The following is a 20,557-nucleotide window of genomic DNA, read 5'->3' on the forward strand; positions in this document are numbered from 1 at the left end:
ATTGCTAGAATTACAGGCATGTACCACCAGGCCTAGCTGAGAATGATGGTTTCTACAATACAAGTGGTGTTGATTTTCTATTCTATTTTCCTCAAAATACAATGTTTTGGGGTTTTTTCTAGAAATTTGTATTGAAGCTTTTCTTTACAGTATTACCTCATGGAAGAAGAGTTGTCCAGTAAGGTTAACAAAATTGAGTTCTAGATTTTGCCCAATAATTTTCCAGTCAACAGTAACATTTCCTCGACCAGGAGGGGTTCTTATCACATGGAATTGCAAAATTTCTCCTAAAAGAAAAATGCATAGATGGATAAATGTTAGTGGAAAATGAACTTAATACTTGAGCTCAATAAAAACCAAATTTCAAGCATGCAACTACTATAGTAGGGCACTTTTTCCAAGAACAAAACTTTTCTGGTTTGAACTTTCTAGAAGCATTATACATGCTTATTGTTTATTAATGCAAGGATCTCATTTCTAAGTACTTCTCCATTTAAGATAATTTCTGGAAATACAGGGTGGAAGAGCTATAAAAGTACATGCTACAACAGGAAACACAAACTTGTATACACTCCAAAACATGCACCAGAACGCAAGTGTTCTGTAAGTTAAAGAAAACAATAAAGTCCTCAGAGTCAGAACTAGTAAGAGCACAAGTGAATTTCCCTTCACTTCTCAAAAGGAAACAAATTCCTTACACTGGTATGCAATGTGATTTTACACAATGCATGCATAAAAATGCTTGCAAATACCTGAAAATCACATTTCTTTAGATTATAACTTACATATACCATCAATGATTTTGATTTATAAAAAGAAATACAAAGGAAAGGTGTCAAATCTATACATCAAGGTCTGTAACTTCACCCAAGTTACAGTTACCCTTCCCCGATTACTGAGTATTTCAGACATTTTCTATTCCTGGCTTTTATCCTCATGTAATATTTTATAAAACTAAAGAAAATCATGGAAGATATTTCTTTCAAATTGGGAAAAGTGAGAAGAAAGCTGCTTGGAAGAATGATGGGGTCTTTGTGGCTTGCTGAAAAGATGCTCTATTCATTAGTTTTATATGATGACAAATATAAGCTAAGGTATATTAAGGAACAGTATTGCTGAAATTCTTTTTTTTTTTTTTTTTTTTTTGGAAGTTAACAGTGGTTGTTATAGTACATATTGTTATCTTCATTGAAGTTGCTCAGATCACCAGATGTAAGAATGGAAAACTGGCCAAACAATTAAAGAGAACAGAAAGAAAAAAACCTTAGAAACAATACAGAGTTTCATTAATCAAGATAGCAGGGATTCAACAATGGTTGTTACATTGTATACTGTTGTCTTCAAATTTGTTGTTCAGATTATCAGATATAATTATGCAAAACTGGCCAGAAAAAGGAAAATTTAAGCATTAACTGTTCTTTTAATAAACCAATAGATACCAGCAGTACAATTCTCCCAGCTATCCTTGTATATCCATATATATTTTTCCCTTCTTTCTTTCTTTTCTCCTGTCCCTCATCCCAGTTGTTCCTTTCCTTTGAGCGACTTCTTCCCTTTCACAGTATCTATTGTACCTTTCAGGTTTTATTTACTTTTTCAGGTTCTTACACTAGGGTCTCTAGTTGCATCTATTTTCCTATAAAAGGCTCAAGTTTATCTTTTTTTACAGTGAAATACAATTCTTATAAAAATATAAATATAACAATGTGTAAAAGACTTTGGAAGAAACACATCCTTACATTGTGAGCACATCCATACAGTTGAAATCCATGAATATTCACAAAAATGTCAATTTTACTTAGCTACCAGGTAGTTTTCTGTATATAAGTAAAATCTTTCAATATATTTTAAATAAAGGGACTAGAAATAAAACAAAACACAAATCTTTTTTCTAATAGTTTTTCAAACTACTGTAGTTTTTCATTTCTCAAGATAATACACCTAGAAACATGTTTATAATATGAATTTATCCAAAAATATTGATTAATTAGAGGCTATCTTAAAATTCGCTACTAAAAAACAAAATACATTTTTCACGCTGTTTAAATGTATAACTCTAGTACAATGAATTGTTTTAGGAGGATGCTAACTACACATAATTAGGTGAAAGTGCCAGAAATATTTTCAATATATTTTAAATACTTCAGTACAAAAAATACCTAATCTCCATGCACTAGTAGGTTGCGTCTTGGATTTTTTTAAGTGTGTAGGAACTGATAGGAACCAAATTTTTCAGCTGTTGAAAGTGTATAATCACTCATAGTTGCCAGTATACCACTTAAATTTTTATTTTATTTTTATTTTTATTTTTATTTTTTTTGAGACAGGGTCTCACTATGCAGTTCAGGCTGGCCTTGAGCTCACTTTGTAACCCAGGCTGGTCTTGAACTTGCAAAGATTCTCCTGCCTCAGCCTCCCAAGTGCTGGGATTACAGGTGCGCGCCACCATGCCTGGTGAAATTTTTATATTTGTTTAACACATATAAATAAAATACAGACCCTACTATGAAATCCTGGAGTCTATTTTACAACATATAGAATTCCAATATAGCAAGTTTGTATCAAAAATTAAGCGCTTATTACTGAAAAGCATAGAGATCCTTGGATTCACCAGAATGTTCCACCTATAATGTTGCCTGGTGACACAAAGAAAAAGCCTTCTAAAGTCAGAGTTTTCCAATTTTTTAAAAATCACAAAAACCTTGTAATAGTTCAAAGTGACAATTACAATATTTTGATCAGGTAAAAAAGAAAGTACAAAGAGAAGACATATGCAAGAAAACAAGATGCAGGTCACTGAGGATCCATGCCGCAAGAAAACCTGTGATCATAGCTATTACAAATATGCTCGCAAGTGTGTACAAGATGCTTGGAAATAAACGCACCATTCTGAGGTGAAAATAAAAATGAAATGTTGAGGGGAGCAAAGAAATCTTCCCACCAACTTACTACATTCAAGTAGCCTTAAAATTTTACACTACTTATCGACTATCACTTCTGGAAATGTAACAGGTTACTACAGAAATAACCTGCAAGAAAATACTGCAAGAAACACAGTCTGAAGCGTACAATACACACAACTAGAAAGGTCAGAGGCTACCTTTCACCAGGCACAGAAGCCCAACAGCAGTCATAGGGAAAAGAAAAACTTAGAAACAAGGGCTTAGTTTTCCAAATCTAAGGCAAACGACAGGAGGAAAGTCCAAGGAAACAGGTATAGGCTCTAAAAACAAATATTTTACAAGGCAGTAAACTGCTTTCTAGGTTTTTTTTCCCCCTGAAGGATGAAGGCATGAGCTGCACCTTCATTTAGGAGTCTGACTACCTTCCGCACTACAGCAAATCATCCGCATGTGAAATCAACACGGCACCCTCAAAGGGGGCGGAGAACTGAGGCCCAGTGGGCCGCCACTAGGAGTGCAGAGGAGAAAGCAACACGCAGGAGTGATGGCGCTGCAAGTCTAGGGAAAGGTTGAGGTTAAGGCATTTACCTGAGCCTGTCTAGTGGGTAGTGGAAGGTAGACACATCTTGTGCTATCTTAACTGCTTGTACTGGACTGGGTGAATAGGGGCGGGATGAGCCAGGCTCTGCCCAGCATAGGCAAGAGCCCCCAGGCCACCAGCATGTTAAGCCGGTTCTGTGTCTGTTTTTCATCCTTGTTCGCCCCCAGGGTCAGGTGACAAATAGTAGGTTAGGTTCCTACAGTGGCTGACACATTTTAAATCTAAGGCAGAAAATCAATCAAATAGTGTCCAGACCAAGTCGTACGCCGATAAAGAATGAGTGAAAAATGCAGTTGAGTAACACTATTTCATCCATTTTTTCCCCAAACCAGGACTCATTTTATAAAAAATAAACCTCAACCACAATGTATATAAAAATAGAAACCCAAAGCACACAAAACATAGTTTAATCGATAACTACATACATGGTATACAGTACTCATATCATCCAACTTGACTGCCGCTACAAAAAAAGAAAATGAGCCTCAAGTGTGTAGGAATAGGAATAATTTAAAGCACACACTGTCAATGTGAACAGATTAAAAAAACGACTTTCCAGGACAGCAGTCCTATATACCTATTCTTTTAAAAAATTACATTTCTTATTCAAATCTCTGGGTAAATAAGATTTACGCTGTCCCTAAGGAAAGAAAAATGTTGAAATCCACTGAAAAAGGCATAATGGTTATTATGCTATGGCGCAGGGTGAGTGAGGGAAAGAGCCAACACAGATTTATAAAGAGCACATTTATAGGCAATGGGCGACCACATTAAAACCCACTGCCCCTTATCTCTAAATTCTGTACATGATATTTGAAAGTAATATTTACCACCTAGCATCTCTCCAAGTGCTTTAGGAAAAGCATAGAAATAGGATTCTACAGAATTCAATACATGGCTAAACACTAAGGTAACTTCTCTGAATCAGAAATGGATTCATGTTAAGGGGAAAAAGAAAAACACTTAAAATTTGTTTCAACTCCTCCTGCCAATAAAAACAATAAATGGAAAAAAAAAAAAAGAGGAAATGGAATCTTAAGCCCCAAATCCAGCAAAAACCCACATTTCAAATCCCATCACATAAACGAAACTCCCACACTGTGCTGACAGCAATGCCAGTGTTGCCGAAAGTCTAGGTAGCATGTTTTTTGAGCCGTATTTGTTTGGCAGTTTTCTTTGAGGAATAACCAAGTTGTCATTAGTTTATAGTGAACACCTTGTAAACTCCTCTTGATGTACACTTCTGTAGGCAATTTTCATGATAACATAAAAAATACATACATAAAATACTGAATTCTACAGGTCTGATGTATAAAATCAATTTACACTCTAGGCAAAGGTTTAGAAATAAATGAAGGGAAATTCAAAGACAAAAATTACCCCTTACTTTTTTTTCAGAAAATGTAAAATAACACAGGGCACATCATGCGTGCCATAAAAGCCTGTCAGCGTTTTCTTTCCTGTTCCAAACTCATTAAAACAAATAGCACATTTGGAGCACTTGTGTTCATTGCAAATCATTTTTTATCTTTGAATCCTGCAGGTATTTAGTTGCCAGAAACTGCAGGGCACATAGTTCAGTTTCTGATGAAACTGCTGCTGCTGACAGAGAACACAGGTGTGGGTGCCGGCAGCTCCTCCAAGACGCTGTGGTAGCCAGCAAGACAGCTTTGTGTCTTCAGAGGCCTTCGGTGCATTATGACCATCACCCCCCAGGGAACTCAAGGATGCACTTTCTTTTTTTTTTTTTTTTCTTGCGGTACCATGGATTGAACTCACGACCTTGCACTTGCCAGGGAGGCACTTATGCCACTGAGCTATATCCTCAGCCCAAGGATGCACTTTCATGCCTTAGAGTTAAAACATCTTTAAATTGCTGCTGGACATCCACATTATTTTGAAATCTTTAAGAAGAAAATTCCATCGCAATGCTGAAGAGTGTCTGCCTAGTCTAGCACTCAGTCCCTTCTTTAATTCAACCTTTCCTGGCCCCTGATGTTATATATACCTTCCAGATCACCAGCATTTGGACAGATTTCCTTTTTATACATTATTTTCCTTCATTACATTTTTTCAACAAAACAAAGACAAATCCAAAATACTCCTCTTCAATCTGTTTTCTCCAGTTCTTCTCCTTTCCTTGCTCTCACTGGCAAAAAGCACTGCTTCACAAACCTTTATGGCATACAGGATATGGCATAAGGTTTGTTTTGTTTGCCTTTATCCATTACAGAGTGACGCTTTCATAGCATACAGTAAGTTGGAGGACTAGTAAGTTAAATAGAAAAAGCACACACACAGAGAATACAAGCCCACAGGTAATGCCTTTGGATATCTTGGCAAAGACAAATTATTTCAAGTATTTCTAATCCTATCTCATGGTACAATGATACCAAGCACTTCCTGTACAGGAACTGACCCGAGGACCTCACGCTGAGGAGCATGCCCCACAGGCCACTGAGGCACTGGTCTTCCTTACTTGTTTGCTTATCCAGAACTTTTTAAAAGTCCTCTACAGCAGCTGCTGTTTTCTCAGGGCCACTTGGAAATCTCTCTCACTTGTTGACAGTCTTAGTGTGAAGCCCACAGATAATTTTCTTCTTCTGGTAATTGATGAGAGGACACTTTCTCCATGGTCCTTTCTGACACCTCTCTCCTTGTGGGCTGTCTTCCTACCCCAGCATCTTAGGTTAGTGTTCCATGTAGTGCTGTAATTGGAGCTTGCTTTTTTCCTCTATCCACAAAGATTGTATTTCCTGATTTTAACCCTTGTCTATGAAAATCCATCTTTCTTTTCTAACCTGAGATGGTTAGGTTCTCTCAGCGATTTCCTTCCCTCCTATGGATATTACTACTCAAACTGATTAGTCTTCTAACTCAAATCACTTCAAATATTTGCCAAAAATTCCTGCATTCTCAGGTTCTGTGGCAGATACAAATTCAAACAAAACGAAGATTCTCCTCACAAGGTGCCCTGCAGAACGGGCTTTGATTCCAACACAGTGAGCTTTCAGCTTCAGCACAGGTTGGTTTCATAATCAGTTGCCTTAGTGTATGCTATTATACCCACTTCATCCACTGCAGCTTCAGTTAATTAAGTAACACTTGTGCAGTAACTGGCACAAAGAAAATGCTCCACAGATGTTCTTGTTATTGTCATTGTTATTGAAGTTAATAATTCCTGCAGCGACTTTTTACTTGTATTACGTTACAAATAATTTTTGATAGTTAAAGATGCATCTTTAGATTGGAACTGTGGCAATTTGTTAGTCGCTCTCACTCATTATTGCGATGACAACCAGCAATTCTGAACCATTAACAGAAGTACAGAGTGTCAGAAAGTGGCTCTAACATTCACATTTAGTGAACGTGTAAGCGGGACACAGCCAGGGGAAGGACATGCCACGAAATGTACTGTTCCCAGAACAGCCACTGGCCACGTGGCCCTGTCAGGTCACCTGACCTCTCTGTCTCGGTTTTGTTTTCTCATCCCTAGGGACCCAGACCTAGTACATGATCTATATTTTTCTCATTCCTTAAATCTTTTAGGTAAAGTTACTTTTTAAATTCCAAATACAAACTTTGTGGTGAGATACAATCTTTAAGTACATTAAAAAAAACTTATTCAAAGATAAAAAAACTGTTACAATGTTTGAAAGAGACAAAAATTAGCCTATATATGACAAGAAATATTAAATAAGTGTTCAAGAAAATTTTTTTTTTTAAGAAAGAGATGGATATTGTATAAGGTTTTCCAGTTTGGCACTGTTCATAAAACATACAGATACATTATAAGATCTAGGCTACAATATTCAGTGATTAAAATCTATTACTTCTTTTTTAACAGGGAGCCAGTGTTTCACTGTTTAATAAAAACAGCTACCAATATACACATACTAATCTTGCCAAGAAACATGCTAAGCATTTTACATTTATTGCCTCACTTCATCGTCATAATGAAACCTATGGAGTAAGTAATGTTTTGTCACTGAATGCATGAGAAATCAGAGTGCCCCAGCCTAGACTTAAATCACACTGACAGGGAGTGGTAGGCCAGAACACAGTCATTCTGCAAGCCTCCCTCGTCTAGTTAAGTAATTCACTCACTCGGCAGCCCTCTCCCGAGAATTCTGTACACACTAAAGCAAACAGCTCAACCAAATAACATAGGAAAAGAAAGCAGAGGCTTTAAAAGACTAGACAGAAGATAGCATCCATGGAAAAGAGGATGAATGCGCTCAAGAAAAGAAGGAACCCACCTTCGTGACCTATGACAGACCTGGAAGCTGTCTGAAAGCTAACAATTCCGGCCACGTTGTCGTTGGCCAAAATGTTCACTCTCACAGTGTCCGAGCTGGGCAGAATCCTACTTCCGCCGTCCGTGTACACCAAACTAACCATGATGCTCTCATCATCTTCCGGCTCAGAATCATCCAAAATGGTTAGAACGGCTGTCTTTTTGGTTTCACCTATTAAAAAAAATTAATGGAATTAAAGGCCAAAGAAACAAAATCGCCAACGTACAGAATTCAGAAAGCCCAAAATAACTTCTATTTTAAAAAGTTAAGTAAAGACACGTTAGTGAATTATAATAGCTCAGTATTTCTCCCAACTCATTTACTAGGAAATGGTAACTATTATATAAATATTTTCTATTTTAAAACTTACTCTAAAATATAATGATATCTGATATTTCCAAAAGTAACCCATGACCCCTAGTTTTTTTTAAAAAAATATGTGCATTAAAAAGTTAAACAGATACAACAGATGGCTCTAAGACAAGGAATTATAAATAATGTTTATTTCCTTCATTTTATTATATATTTTTATGTTCTTATAAATATGCATTACTTTCCAATCAAAAAATACTATGTTGAAAAAGCTTCAGAATTTGCTGTTGCCTAAATCAGGATTTAAACAATGATTTCAGAGAAGATAACTTTCCCACACACAGTTGAGCTGTTTTAAAAATATGAACTTTTCCAATTTTAAATATCAGAAGAGTCAACTAGTCCGGAAAAACAATCAGTGACCCTAATTCTAGTTTACAGGCCATATAATATATAATTACATTGTCTATCAAAATATTCATAATGATCCTGCCCAAGTCCAAGAAGACTACTGTTTATAAATTAATCACTAAGATTAATTTCCTATGACTGCAGTCACCAAAATTTATAGTATTTTACTTCTAAGTCATTTCCATTGAAGATTTATCCTGAGTTATCTAGGGCATATGAAAATATTACCAGGTGATACTCTTGCTTTCTACAGGTACTACTGCTTCCTACCCCATGCTGATTGTAGGTACATGGCTCAATCTCGTAACTTCTTTTACAAATTAGAACCTTCATTATATTTGCTTCTGTGTTTTCCTAAAGGCATTATTATCATGCATGGTAAATAAAATTCACATATTCCCTGAAAATCTTTTCAATGAATAAAAAAGATACATATGTAGTCACATCAGCCTATATATGTCAGTCATCAATAAGCCAACTACTGTTTTTCCCAAAGCTATGGTATACTTCTACACATTAGCAAAAATACACACTGTCAACAAGAGTTCTTATGAGCACTAGCATAAAAATTGACTCTGATGACTGTTAGAGAAAACTGAAATCCACTCAGAACCAAGACTCACCTTCAGCAAAGGTCAGAATGTCTCCAGGACCTATAAAATCTAAACCTTCGATAGCTGTCCCACCAACCACTCGCCATTCCACGGTCACCTGACCTAAGCTGCCTCCGGTCCTGTGGATCACCAGCTCCAAGGTTTGCAGCTGTTCCTGAACTTCCACAAATGAGCCATCTTCTGAGGTATTGGGACCAGCACTGTAGATCACAAACACCCCAAAGGCATCGCCGTTGAGCGCTATGACCACTGTAGAAGTATTTGGCTGTCCTATGGTTGGCTGATTTTTCAAACTGGCTGTGATGTTCATGAGGTGAACTTCAAGGAGAGAAATTAGGAAACTCTCATCCATTTCTGGAAGATCATCGGGAAGAATAGAAACTGTGAGATTTGCAAATTCATCACCCTCCAGCATCATGGCCCACTGCCTTGTCACGGGCTCATAGTCACTACCGGCTACAGCCTGACCACTGAAAAGAGCCGCTACCCTGGTCATGTTTTTCCTGTATGTCCAGAAGTTGGAACTGTTGACAGCTGGGCTGATCCATGAAGTTATCCAAAAACACTGCGCACCCTCAGCAGCACTGAGAAAGGAAAAGGCTGAGCAAGCCTGTTCTCGGAGGCACAAAGTGGCGCAGGTATGCCGGGGCTCCCCCTCTGTGGAGACGTTCACCCAAGTCCTCCAAAGCGGGTCAGGAACCCCTTGAACTGGCGACTCATAGTAGGACAGTAAATCTTGACCTTCCTCAACTGCAAGGGCCACTACATCAATATCAGAAGTACTGTAGAACAACAGCAGCCGACCAAAGTGCCCTCCGCTAAAAGGAGGAGGACAATGAAAACACAGGTAAGCACTCAAAGCCGTGGTGGACCGCGAACAGAGCACAGCAGTGCTGACTGTGGTTTAAGTACTTATAGAACACATCCATGTCTCTTAATTACATCTGGTTTTCAACACTGTATCCTTTCTCATGTAAAGGAATCTTGCTAGTTTTCAATCAAATAATGCCTATTTTAATCAAGTTATGAAAACATCTTGCACCATATGCAAATGGTATCCATTTCAGAACTTCCAAACAGAATTACAAAAATAAATGTATTGCTAAATTTCACTGAAACAAAGTAATAACAATATCATGAGTACATTTTTAGGAAATGTAGTTACTTGCCACGAGATCCCTCAACCCCTAAACTTTCTTTTCTGAAGGAGCTCAGTGAACACTCTGGTTGCTCACATAAGAAAAAGCAAAACCTGAAAATGAACCTCTCATATGACATGTGAGCGCTCTTTAATCTAGAAGCCAGAGATACCGAGATTCTGACAGACCACAGACTGAAGCAGTGACCTCTGCAGTGAGAAAGCACGATGGTGTGTAATCTGTTAGCCATTTCACTAGCGACGGCCATGACGGATACGATGGAATTTTCCACTGACACACATAACTCAATTAACACATTATACCAACATACAAATAAGCTGTGGTATAGAAAAACTGCCAAGTCTAAGCGATGGGATGGTAGAAGGATCCCTGCTACCGCCCACAGCTCCCGGCCCGCCCGCAGCTGCACGCAGGAGCTCATGTACCTTCGCCTGACAGTTATGTTAGCGCAGGAACTTCTTTCCAGGGGCTCTTGAACGCGATAAACCGACTGGACAAAGGCTACTGTACCATAAGGGTTATCGTTGGCAGGAATAATAACATTTGCCACGCGATCTAACCCAATAGTACCTCCACCGGAGGCCTCAGTTAGTTGCACTTGAATAACCTAAAAATATAGTGAAAACTTCCTTAACAGCAACCCACTTCTAAAGATGGAATAAGAATTATGCAGGACAATAATCAAACATATCCACTCATGTACAAGCTCAAAACGGAACAAAATATAAGTATACTCAAAACTCTCCCCAGTTACAATTACAAACCCAGCATGTAACAAAATAATCCATCATCAACTTTTCATAATAGAGCATACTTATGTGTGAGAAATACAGGCTGTTTAAATTCCTTGATGTTCAATTATACAATCATGTAATCACATCTAAGATTCCTGTTTATGTTCATCATTTCAGTCATATGGATTTTATATCCTATACCTTTCTTATCTGAAACACTGCATACACATTTTAGTGCAAAGTTAATCCATTGTGCTTTATCTCCTACCTTGCCTTAAATGGAAATTTTCTTGCAAAGCTTAAAAGATAAAGCATCAAATTTTAATGCCATCTAACCTTAGAGTTTGTCATGTTGCCTCATCTCCATGAAAATTATACATCAGGAAAATATGTATCTAGTCTATCTGTCATATAGTAACTTCTTCATAATACTGCAGATGAACAAATGAGTAGAAAATCAAGATCTATATTTAATTAAGACTGGCTCACACTCGAGCCAAAAGGAAGCATGGATACAAATTAAGAGTTTATACAAAGCAAATGTAGCAAGAATTATTACAGATGCATCTATTCATTTGCTCATTTAACCAAAATGTTGAGAAGTGCAATGTAATTGCACAAAAAAATTATTGTCCTGGTAAACTAGCATGCACACACAAACTTTTTCTATCATAGGCCCGTTTTTGTTATACATAAAGATCACTTTCAAACTAACACATTTTGGACATTTTTGCAGATATAACTTATTTGACATCCTCTCTAAAATGTCACAGCAACAGCGACCTGCTCTAGTCAACATAATACAAAGCATAACGTACAGAGTCATTCTCTACTAGCGATGCCTCTCACCTCTTCAATCTCCGGAAGGTCGTCAGCCAGGACCTCTAACAACAAGGTTTGAATGGTTTCCCCAGGGGCAAAGGTCACATTACCTGAGACAACTCGCAGGTCGCCAGTAGCAAGCTGTCCATTAATGGTGGCAACCCATTGAACAGTAACACTGCCGAGTGTCCCAGAATTTCGAATTATTGGCAGGTTTACCTTCACTGAGTTAAACTCAGGTTCCTCTACAATAAGTTTAGTAATCTGAAAACCTGAAGGGCAGAGAAGAGTTGATTTCAAGTACAAAGGAAGCTGGATCAACATAAAACTAGTAAATATCTTTTCTAGCGGATCCTCCCTCCCCCTAGCAGTCTACATTACTACACCCCATGAATCTCGGGAACGTGCTGAGATACCGCTTGGTCAGGCCTGCCAAACCATTTTTCACTATGAAAAAAGCAGAAATTACAAACTTGAATGTCCACAAAGCTCACGGATGTACCAGACAGGTATGAAATAAACCCGCTGAGGGCTATGGGTGGGCCCCCGTAGTTGCGTGGTCCCCGGTGTCGGGGGGGCAGGTGCTATTTTGCTGAAACTACACAGGAAAGGAGTCTTGGTCATACCAGATTTTTCTATTTATCAAGAAAGCTCCAAATCCAGATCTGAGATCTAATTTCTTTAAATTAATTTTTTAAAGTTATCTAAAGTCAAAAGACACATGTAGGAGCCAGATCTGACCTAAAAGCCCATAAGCTATAGTTTCCATCTGTGTTAAGAAGTGATTTTCTTTCCTTGTTTCTTTTTTTTGAAATAATTACTAACCCTGCCCACTCCTCTCCATGGGCATCCAATAGAGCAGTATTAGCAGGTTAAAGAAGAATTCCTACATAAATCAATTTGACTCTAGAAATACAGGAGAGCCATTATCGACAACTTAGACAGGCAGGTAAAAGAGACACAAAGGAACCCGATTACCAAATAATCCATACGGGTCGTCGGAGGCCTCGATAATAATGATCGCCTCTGTTACGGCTCCAAGTCTGGCTCCTCCCGTTGTCTCATTCAGCAGTTGTATGAGGAAAGATTCCTCCAGCTCAGGGTAGATGTCGTTAATGATATATATTGGCACAGCTTTACTAGTTTCCCCTTCCAGCAAGACCACGTCTGACGAAGCTATACTATAATCTTCACCTACAAAGACAAAAGGCTTATGCCAAAATAGGACACACATTCCATACCGGGGACACACCATCAAAATTTATGGATGTAGGTGGGAAGACTTTTCGAGGATATTACCTACATTTACTGTAAACAAGAATATTTGTCCTTTTCTATATTGCCAAATAATAGAAAAGACTTCCTAAGGGTGTCCACGTACATTCCTTCACTTTCAGAAAGATGTGTACATAGTTTGGTGTGTGCTTATATGAAGTGTATATGTGTGTGGGGGTGTATTTGGAGACAGAAACAATTATTCACTACCATAAAATGTCTTGATTTTACCAAAACGGAGATGTACACAATACCTTTGGCTAGAACAACGAACAGAACTGGAATTCTGGTCTCATGGGGAGATAAATTATTTTCCTGCACAGATGTGGCACATTAGCATTGCTAATGGTATGGACAAAAATGACAGACCTTCCTATGAAGTTGGACTCAAAGCTGCTGCGGAGTATCATGCAGGTTGGCATGAGCTTTGTTTCCGGTCCCGCAGTAGGTAGGGCAAGGGGGCGCTCCCCCGAGAGATCTCAGGACACTGACTCCTTACACCCCCCACCTGTCTGGGGTGGGTGAAGCCACGGGGGAGCAGGGCTCTGGGCAGTCTGACGGGCTGCTCACCCGCAGTGTGCTCTCACACCACACAGGACTAGGTGCCCTGATTTATTATCTTCTCAAGCAAGGATCATGCCCAGATGATTTCTTTCTACAAATCAGGCAAATCAGGCATTCTTTCACTCTCATTCTCTTGAGTGAATCCTGGAAAGACTCCAATTTAATTGCTCTTAGACAAATCTCTCTCTAAATGCTGGAACTGCACTGCAGAGAAGGCAGTATCTCCACGCCTGCATCTGACGATGAAATCGTTTTGCCTTCTTAAAATGCTTCACGCTAAACACTGCCTCTTCCTTATTCTTCATCAATAAACAAGCAAGACAAAGGGGTCAGAAAGAAGGCTGAGGGGAAAGCAACAGCTCCTCGTTTTCTCCTGTGGTCCTCAGCAGCCATTTATTTACACATGAATCCCTTCCAAAACAAGAACACATACATGAAGAGAAAGCCAACGATGCCCATAGCTTACTTTTCATCGGTTTGTGCGGGTTTCGGTTATCACAGCTTTTTAATGCATGCACAATTTACTATCAGTTTTCACAAGTTCAGGTCAGAGATATATTAAAGCTCTAGATTTGTGTCCAAAAAGATGCAAGAATAATAATACGGGCGGCTTTCTGGCTGATTTTCCTAATTATATCTTGGGGCAGCTTTGTCAATCAAGGACACGCGTCCTTCTGAGACAGTTCCCTGTTCTTAGATGTTCTTAGATGTCTTTTCTTACCAGCAATTGCAGTGATTGGCACGGCTTTAAACTTCACGGAAACATCTGCAAAGACCCCTCCCGTCCTAGTCACGTTGATGATGGGTCCCACGTGATTTTCTGCCACTCGAACAACTGGGGCTGAGAGCTGAAGAGTCCCAAAGGCATCGTCATTGGCAAGGATAATCACATGCGCTATGCTCTCTACCGGAGGCCCGAGGCGAGGAGAGTTCAGAACTGAAGGACAGAAGAGAAACCAATATATCAAGGCTCCAGGAATGTCCTGAATATCAAGAAGCCTCTGCAAGATTCCATCAGCCGAACAAGATCCTCATTTGATGCTCCTCTCTGCTATTTATTTTTTTAAATTTATTTTGTTTGTTTTTTTTGTTTTTCTCCGGTACCAGGAACCGAACTCACGACCTTGCGCTTGCAAGGCAGGCGCTTTTGCCGCTGAGCTAAATCCCCAGCCCTATTTTTTTAAATTTAAATATGTATACTTGTGTTGGAGACCACTACAAAGTGGTTCTGAGCAGGATTTAATTATTAATCACATTTGGCTTTAATATTAACCATGCTGGCTTTCCATGTTTACTTGTGGGTTGTCCAAAGCTTAGGCTCCTTGTCTAAAGATGGGAAATGGACTCATAGTAAATAAACCTGTATGAGTCACTGGCCACCCTGAGGCCTGTATTGGCCTGTGAAGCTGTGACACCTCTAAGGACAAGATAAGGTCACAGCTGAGGATGTCTGGCTCCAAGCCCAATTAACTGAAAGGAGACTGCAGCTGCAGGCATCTCGCTCCTGTGTGAAGGCCTTCCTGGACATAACACAGTTCTCCTCAATTAACATAATGTATTACTTGGAGAAGCCCTTACAGGGATTCCCAAGTCCTGCTCAGATTCCCACATTGTCTTGAGTAACCCCCTCCTTTGTTTGTAAACCAAATAAATACCAGCTGCCCAGCGAAGTCTTTGTCTAAACTCAGAGAATACTGAAACTGTAAGAGAGTTAGGCCCTCCTGGAGCCCTGAAATCATTTTAGTTGTCTCATTTATTTAAGACTTCACAGTCCACTCGCTTGGGAGATTGTGGGTCTGACCAGCCCGCAATAACTAAGGGTTATTTAACCCAATATATTTGCAGCAGTATTAATCTAGGCATTGGAGATACAAAAATAAATCACAAGTCCCTGCTCCCTTGAAACTTACATTCTGTGGATACTTTTATGATAAAATTACAGCAAAGAAACAGTTACCCTACAGGAATAATTTTAAAAGTGGAAAATTTATCAAAGGGGAAAATGATTTAAGTATCACTCATCATCAGTTTACATAATGTTACAACAGATAATGAACCTACAGGACTATGATCTTCTCGTTAGTTCACCACCATGCCGACTTAAAAGTAAAAGCTTTCCATTTACAAAAGTGAGTAGGGAAGTAATTTAGTCCCCTGAGCTCGAAGGCCAGCTACAAACTAGTCAACCTACTGTGAACACTCGAACTTATTTCTCTTATCTAACAGAATTTGTAATCCATCCCCGAAGAGTCCTGTCCCTTTCCCCTCTTTCCTCTCCTTATTAATCATTGTTCTATTCTCTTCCCTGAGATCAACTTTTTTAGCTTCCATATATGAGTAATACTATGCATTATTTATCTTTCTATGCCTGGCTTAATTCACTTACAATAATGCCCTCTAGTTCCACCCCCTGGGCCACCAATAACAAAATTTCATTCTTTGTTAAAACTGACATAGTGCATATTCTATTGTGCACACGTACAGTTCCTTTATGCATCTGCTGAAGGATATGATTAAACATGACAGAGTCGCTATGTAGTGTATATGGTGTGTACAGATGAGGAATCTGAGGTGCAAAGAAACTGTGGAAATTACCTAAGGCCTTGCATTTGAATGGTCAGGCACTGTCAAGAGGGTTACCGTAACTATACAGGTTTGCTCCCTCCCGCTCTCCACCTGCACTCCTTCCCCAAGGCAGCTGTGAGAACTGCCGTTATCCAGGACTGGCATCCTGCCCTACACGCACGGGCCCAAGCGCTGCCCCATCTCCTCACTCCTGAGACTTGATGATTACACTCAGAAGAGAGCATCAGGTTCCAGGCCACATTTGTCTATTCAGGTTTGAGCCACAATTACACAGATTCGCATTTACCCTACATTGTAGCTGTTCTGAGTTGTCCCATGGAAGGTGCATGGTTCTGGGGACATATCAAACATAAAACACATGTGGGCGGCTTCCCCGCAGCACACAGATACCATGCATGAACCACTGGAGTAGTAGCAATTGCCCGTATTTACTGAATGCTTACATGTACCAGACACTGCTAATTTTTACATATGTTATCGCATTTAACCCCCTTAGTATTTTATGGATAAGCAAATTGGGGCTTTTAAAATTATACGAAATAGGTTACCACTATAGCCTGGAACATAAGTATTCTGACACCAACATCCATAGATCCCCTAGCCCCTGGGATAACAATACTTCCTCTTGGTTTTACTTCCATTTTAAATAATTGCTGAGTTGCTTCAAAACCAAGCTGTGTTTTTCAACTATTACCTCATAAGAATAATTATTGAGTTTTATGTAAATTTGGTTTCTGTTATAACTGATCTAAATCTGGCTTTAAAAAAAGAAGCAGGGAGGGGTTGTGTGAGAATTTTTAACATTCACTTCAATGTGAAGATGTCATGTTAACAATTATAAATTTTTTCTACAACCTTGGGTTATAATTACTTTCATTATGGCTAAGAATGCTGTTCACCCTATAGATTATAGCCACCAGGTGTTACAAAGGTGAAAAAAATTGGTAAGAAGCCTTAACCCACATGGCAGAATATAATCAACATGAAGATGTTGAAATTTTACATTTTAGGATGTGTAACTCCACAGAATTTTACAATTTCTTATCTTTACACAGCCCTGTCCCCTGCCCTCAGACATTTGCTACCAATACTGTGCAAAGAGCTTTGGGTGGTTAGGGAATCTTCAGAAGTGAATCTAGTAATGTCCCTGGACTCTAGATTGATTCCAGAATGTCTGAAGCTACAGTATGTAGCACAATAGTGCTAGAGATCAGTTACACATGGATTCCACAGAAGCTTCTAAAATTTACTCTGAGAACGTAACTGACATTTAAACCATGCTTCCCAAGGTTGGAAAGGGAATATGTCCACTTCTCACTGTCTTATAGATAAACGTGTGTGAGATGATGTTTTTGAAGTTAATGACTTACTATTTTTACACAAGTTCTTATAGTACTACTGTTTACAATTAGTGTTTTAAGCTTATTTCTAAAGATAACACATTAACAGATACTTACTTGGGCGATTCTGTATTTTCTCCATTAAAACTGAATCAAGTAGCTCAATAAACACAGACTCTGACCTTTCTGGTTCATCATCATCCAAAATTGAAATAGTGATTGTTGCTTCGCTCTGATTAGTTCCAAAAAGAGCAAATCCAGAAGCTGATATGTAGTCTCTTCCTTGAGTTGCTCTGGCTAAAGTAGGTGGAAAATAAGGTGGTTTTTCCATATCATCTACTGTTGCATAGGAGACGCTGACTCTCCCCAGAAGTCCTTTCAACCTGATTATTGATAATGTGACATTCTGGGTTGCTTCCTCAACTATAATAGGTCTGTTTTCCGCAGAAAAAATGAATACCCCATAAGGATCATCACTGGCCAAAACTATTAGCGTGGCATTAGTGTGAACTCCTAAGGAACCTCTGGAGACATTGAGGATCGACACCGAGAACGCCTTATCCAGCTCAGGCTCTTCATCCGGCAGGATTTCCACAGTGATGTGGGCGCGGGTCTGCCCAGTCTCGAAGGTGACATTGCCCGAAGTGAAGGCAAGATCACCATCAGGGTCTGAGTCTATGTTCCAATGCAAGGTCACCCGGGACAGAGCTCCATGACTCCTTATCACCTACAAAATATTTAATAATAAAGTGTTTGAAAGAGAGACTGAACCCAGTGGCTTAGAGGCTTGTGAGTACATAAGGACAGCAGCATGGTAAATTTTAATTTTATTATAGAAGTTCTCAAGACAGTAAGATTACTGAACATGAAGGAAATATACCACTCATCCTTGAAGCCTCAGGGATTGTACAAATGGAGGGTAGTTAAAAAGTGATTACTGCTGCCCATGGTGGGTGCAGGCCTGTAATCCCAGCACTCAGGAGACTGAGGCAGGAGGACTTCATGAGTTCGAGGCCAGCCTGAACTATGTAGTGAGACCCTGTCTCAAAAAAAAAATGATTATTACATGAAACCATAAATTGATGGAAAAATTTTAGTTTCTAAATTATAGGTGTATCTTATATGTAATTATATATCAAAAATGAATCAAATGTGACTAACAATTTATTACAGTTATGCATATTTATAAAAAATTTACATTTACTGCAAAAAACAGTGCTTATTATAGGAAACAGATGTGTGCCATTTTCTGAAGTTAGTCATAAAACTCTTTCTTAAAACAAATTTTATTTCTTTTTATCTTTGATATAATATAACCAACCATACAAAAAAAAAATCCCACAGTTGACCCAAGGTATCATAAAATAGATTTAAAAAGGAAGAAATTTTTTTCAATACATTAAGAAGGATGAGGAACTTAAAATATTTAAAAATAACTCCCAACTTCTTAATCTCAAAAATAATTTTTATTTGTATTTAAAATGATTGTTAGCTCAAAATAAAATTATAGATAATTTTATTAAAATGTGATCTTTCACCCTAATTTGTTTTTCTCTTTTCTAAGTAGCTATTCAATTAATTCCACAAGTTTTTTGAAGGTCTAGCATAGTAAGACAGAAGAATATGTTTGGGTGATCTTTTTTTTAATTATTTGTATAAAAGCTGAGGCCACTAAGAAAGCTTCTAGCTCCCCTGGGTCACTGAACAATAGACTCCTTATTAATTTCTGCAGGAACCAAGTAGAATGAATACCAACACACACACACACACACACACACACACACACACACACACTTCTTTCTCCTTCTGGGAAACTGAAGAACAGGACTATACTTCACCCACTCCCATTAGGCATGGTTATGCCACTTGCTGTAACCCTGGAAATCTAAGTAGAAATAATGAAAGTCAATTTCAGAAAAAACTGGGGAAAATAGGGTGGTAGATTATGCCTGTAATCCCAGCTACTGGGCAATTTAGCAAGACCCGGTCTCAAAAGAAGATAAACTGGGCAGCTCTGGGCAACTTAGTGAGAGTCGGTCCCGAAATAAGACAAAAAGGAGCAGGGGGTGGTTGCTGGGGGGGGGGGGTCCAGCGCTTGCTAAGTGTGCAGCAATTCAGTTCCAGGTTCAGTCCTCAGCTCCACAAAAAGTAGGGAGAAAAAAGGAAGAAGAAATTAAAATAAGAACACCTGTGGAGGGCTGGGGATGTAGCTCAGCGGCACAAGTGCCTGCGTAGCAAGTGCAAGGTCCTGAGTTTAACTCCCAGTACCAAAAAAAATAAAAAATAAAAAAATAAAACACCTACTGAGATGTAGGCTCTACATGGAAGGTCAGAGGCCCTTGCCAGTTAGACCGGATAAATACTATGAGCTAAAAACAAACTTCTGTTGTACTGAAAACACAGATTTTAGAGATGTTTGTTCCCACAGTCTGTCTGATCTCATAGAAAATCTATGTAAGATAAATACTCATAGCATAGCTTCATTGTATTTCTCCTTAAGGAGTCAGAAATCTAGACTTCAGCGCACTAAAATGAATTTACATGCACAATTAAACACAGACAAATGCCAGATCACTATTCGATTATCAATTTGTAGTGTCTCTGTCAATGGGCTCACTCCTTTCGCCTACAGAAAATAAAAACATAACACAATAAAACTTTCTCTGGAAAGAACATGGGGTGGGAATGGAGGAGAAACGCTCACACTTAACAAAACAGTGCTGCGTCCATCTTCCGGTTCGGTTCCATTGACAAAGAGCGACTCGGGGCTAAATTCAAACACGCCGTGTGCGTGGTCGGAGGCTGCGATTGTCACCAGGATGTGCGAAGCCACTCCCAGGCTGGCTGCAGGAACAAGTTCCAACAAATAGCAGGAAAATGTTAATCAGGAATTTACGGACCACAGGAAAAGCGAAGGAGCAACTTTTTGAAAACAGC

The 20,557-nt window shown here is 38.9% G+C and overlaps 1 protein-coding gene across 1 annotated transcript in view; it reads right to left on the reverse strand.

Annotated features, from left to right (window-relative positions):
• The window catches only part of Adgrv1 (adhesion G protein-coupled receptor V1), a gene marked incomplete in the record, with an annotated part of 436,569 nt that overhangs the window by 350,391 nt on the left and 65,621 nt on the right, over positions 1–20,557 (reverse strand). Inside the window, 9 exon segments of the mRNA XM_013512957.1 lie at positions 157–287; positions 7,764–7,973; positions 9,149–9,957; positions 10,725–10,906; positions 11,883–12,127; positions 12,834–13,049; positions 14,416–14,631; positions 17,738–18,347; positions 20,325–20,464. Coding sequence (XP_013368411.1) covers positions 157–287; positions 7,764–7,973; positions 9,149–9,957; positions 10,725–10,906; positions 11,883–12,127; positions 12,834–13,049; positions 14,416–14,631; positions 17,738–18,347; positions 20,325–20,464 — 2,759 coding nt within the window.

The sequence above is a fragment of the Chinchilla lanigera genome, unplaced genomic scaffold, assembly GCF_000276665.1.
Source record: "Chinchilla lanigera isolate Chin_1 unplaced genomic scaffold, ChiLan1.0 scaffold00017, whole genome shotgun sequence".
Taxonomy (NCBI): domain Eukaryota; kingdom Metazoa; phylum Chordata; class Mammalia; order Rodentia; family Chinchillidae; genus Chinchilla; species Chinchilla lanigera.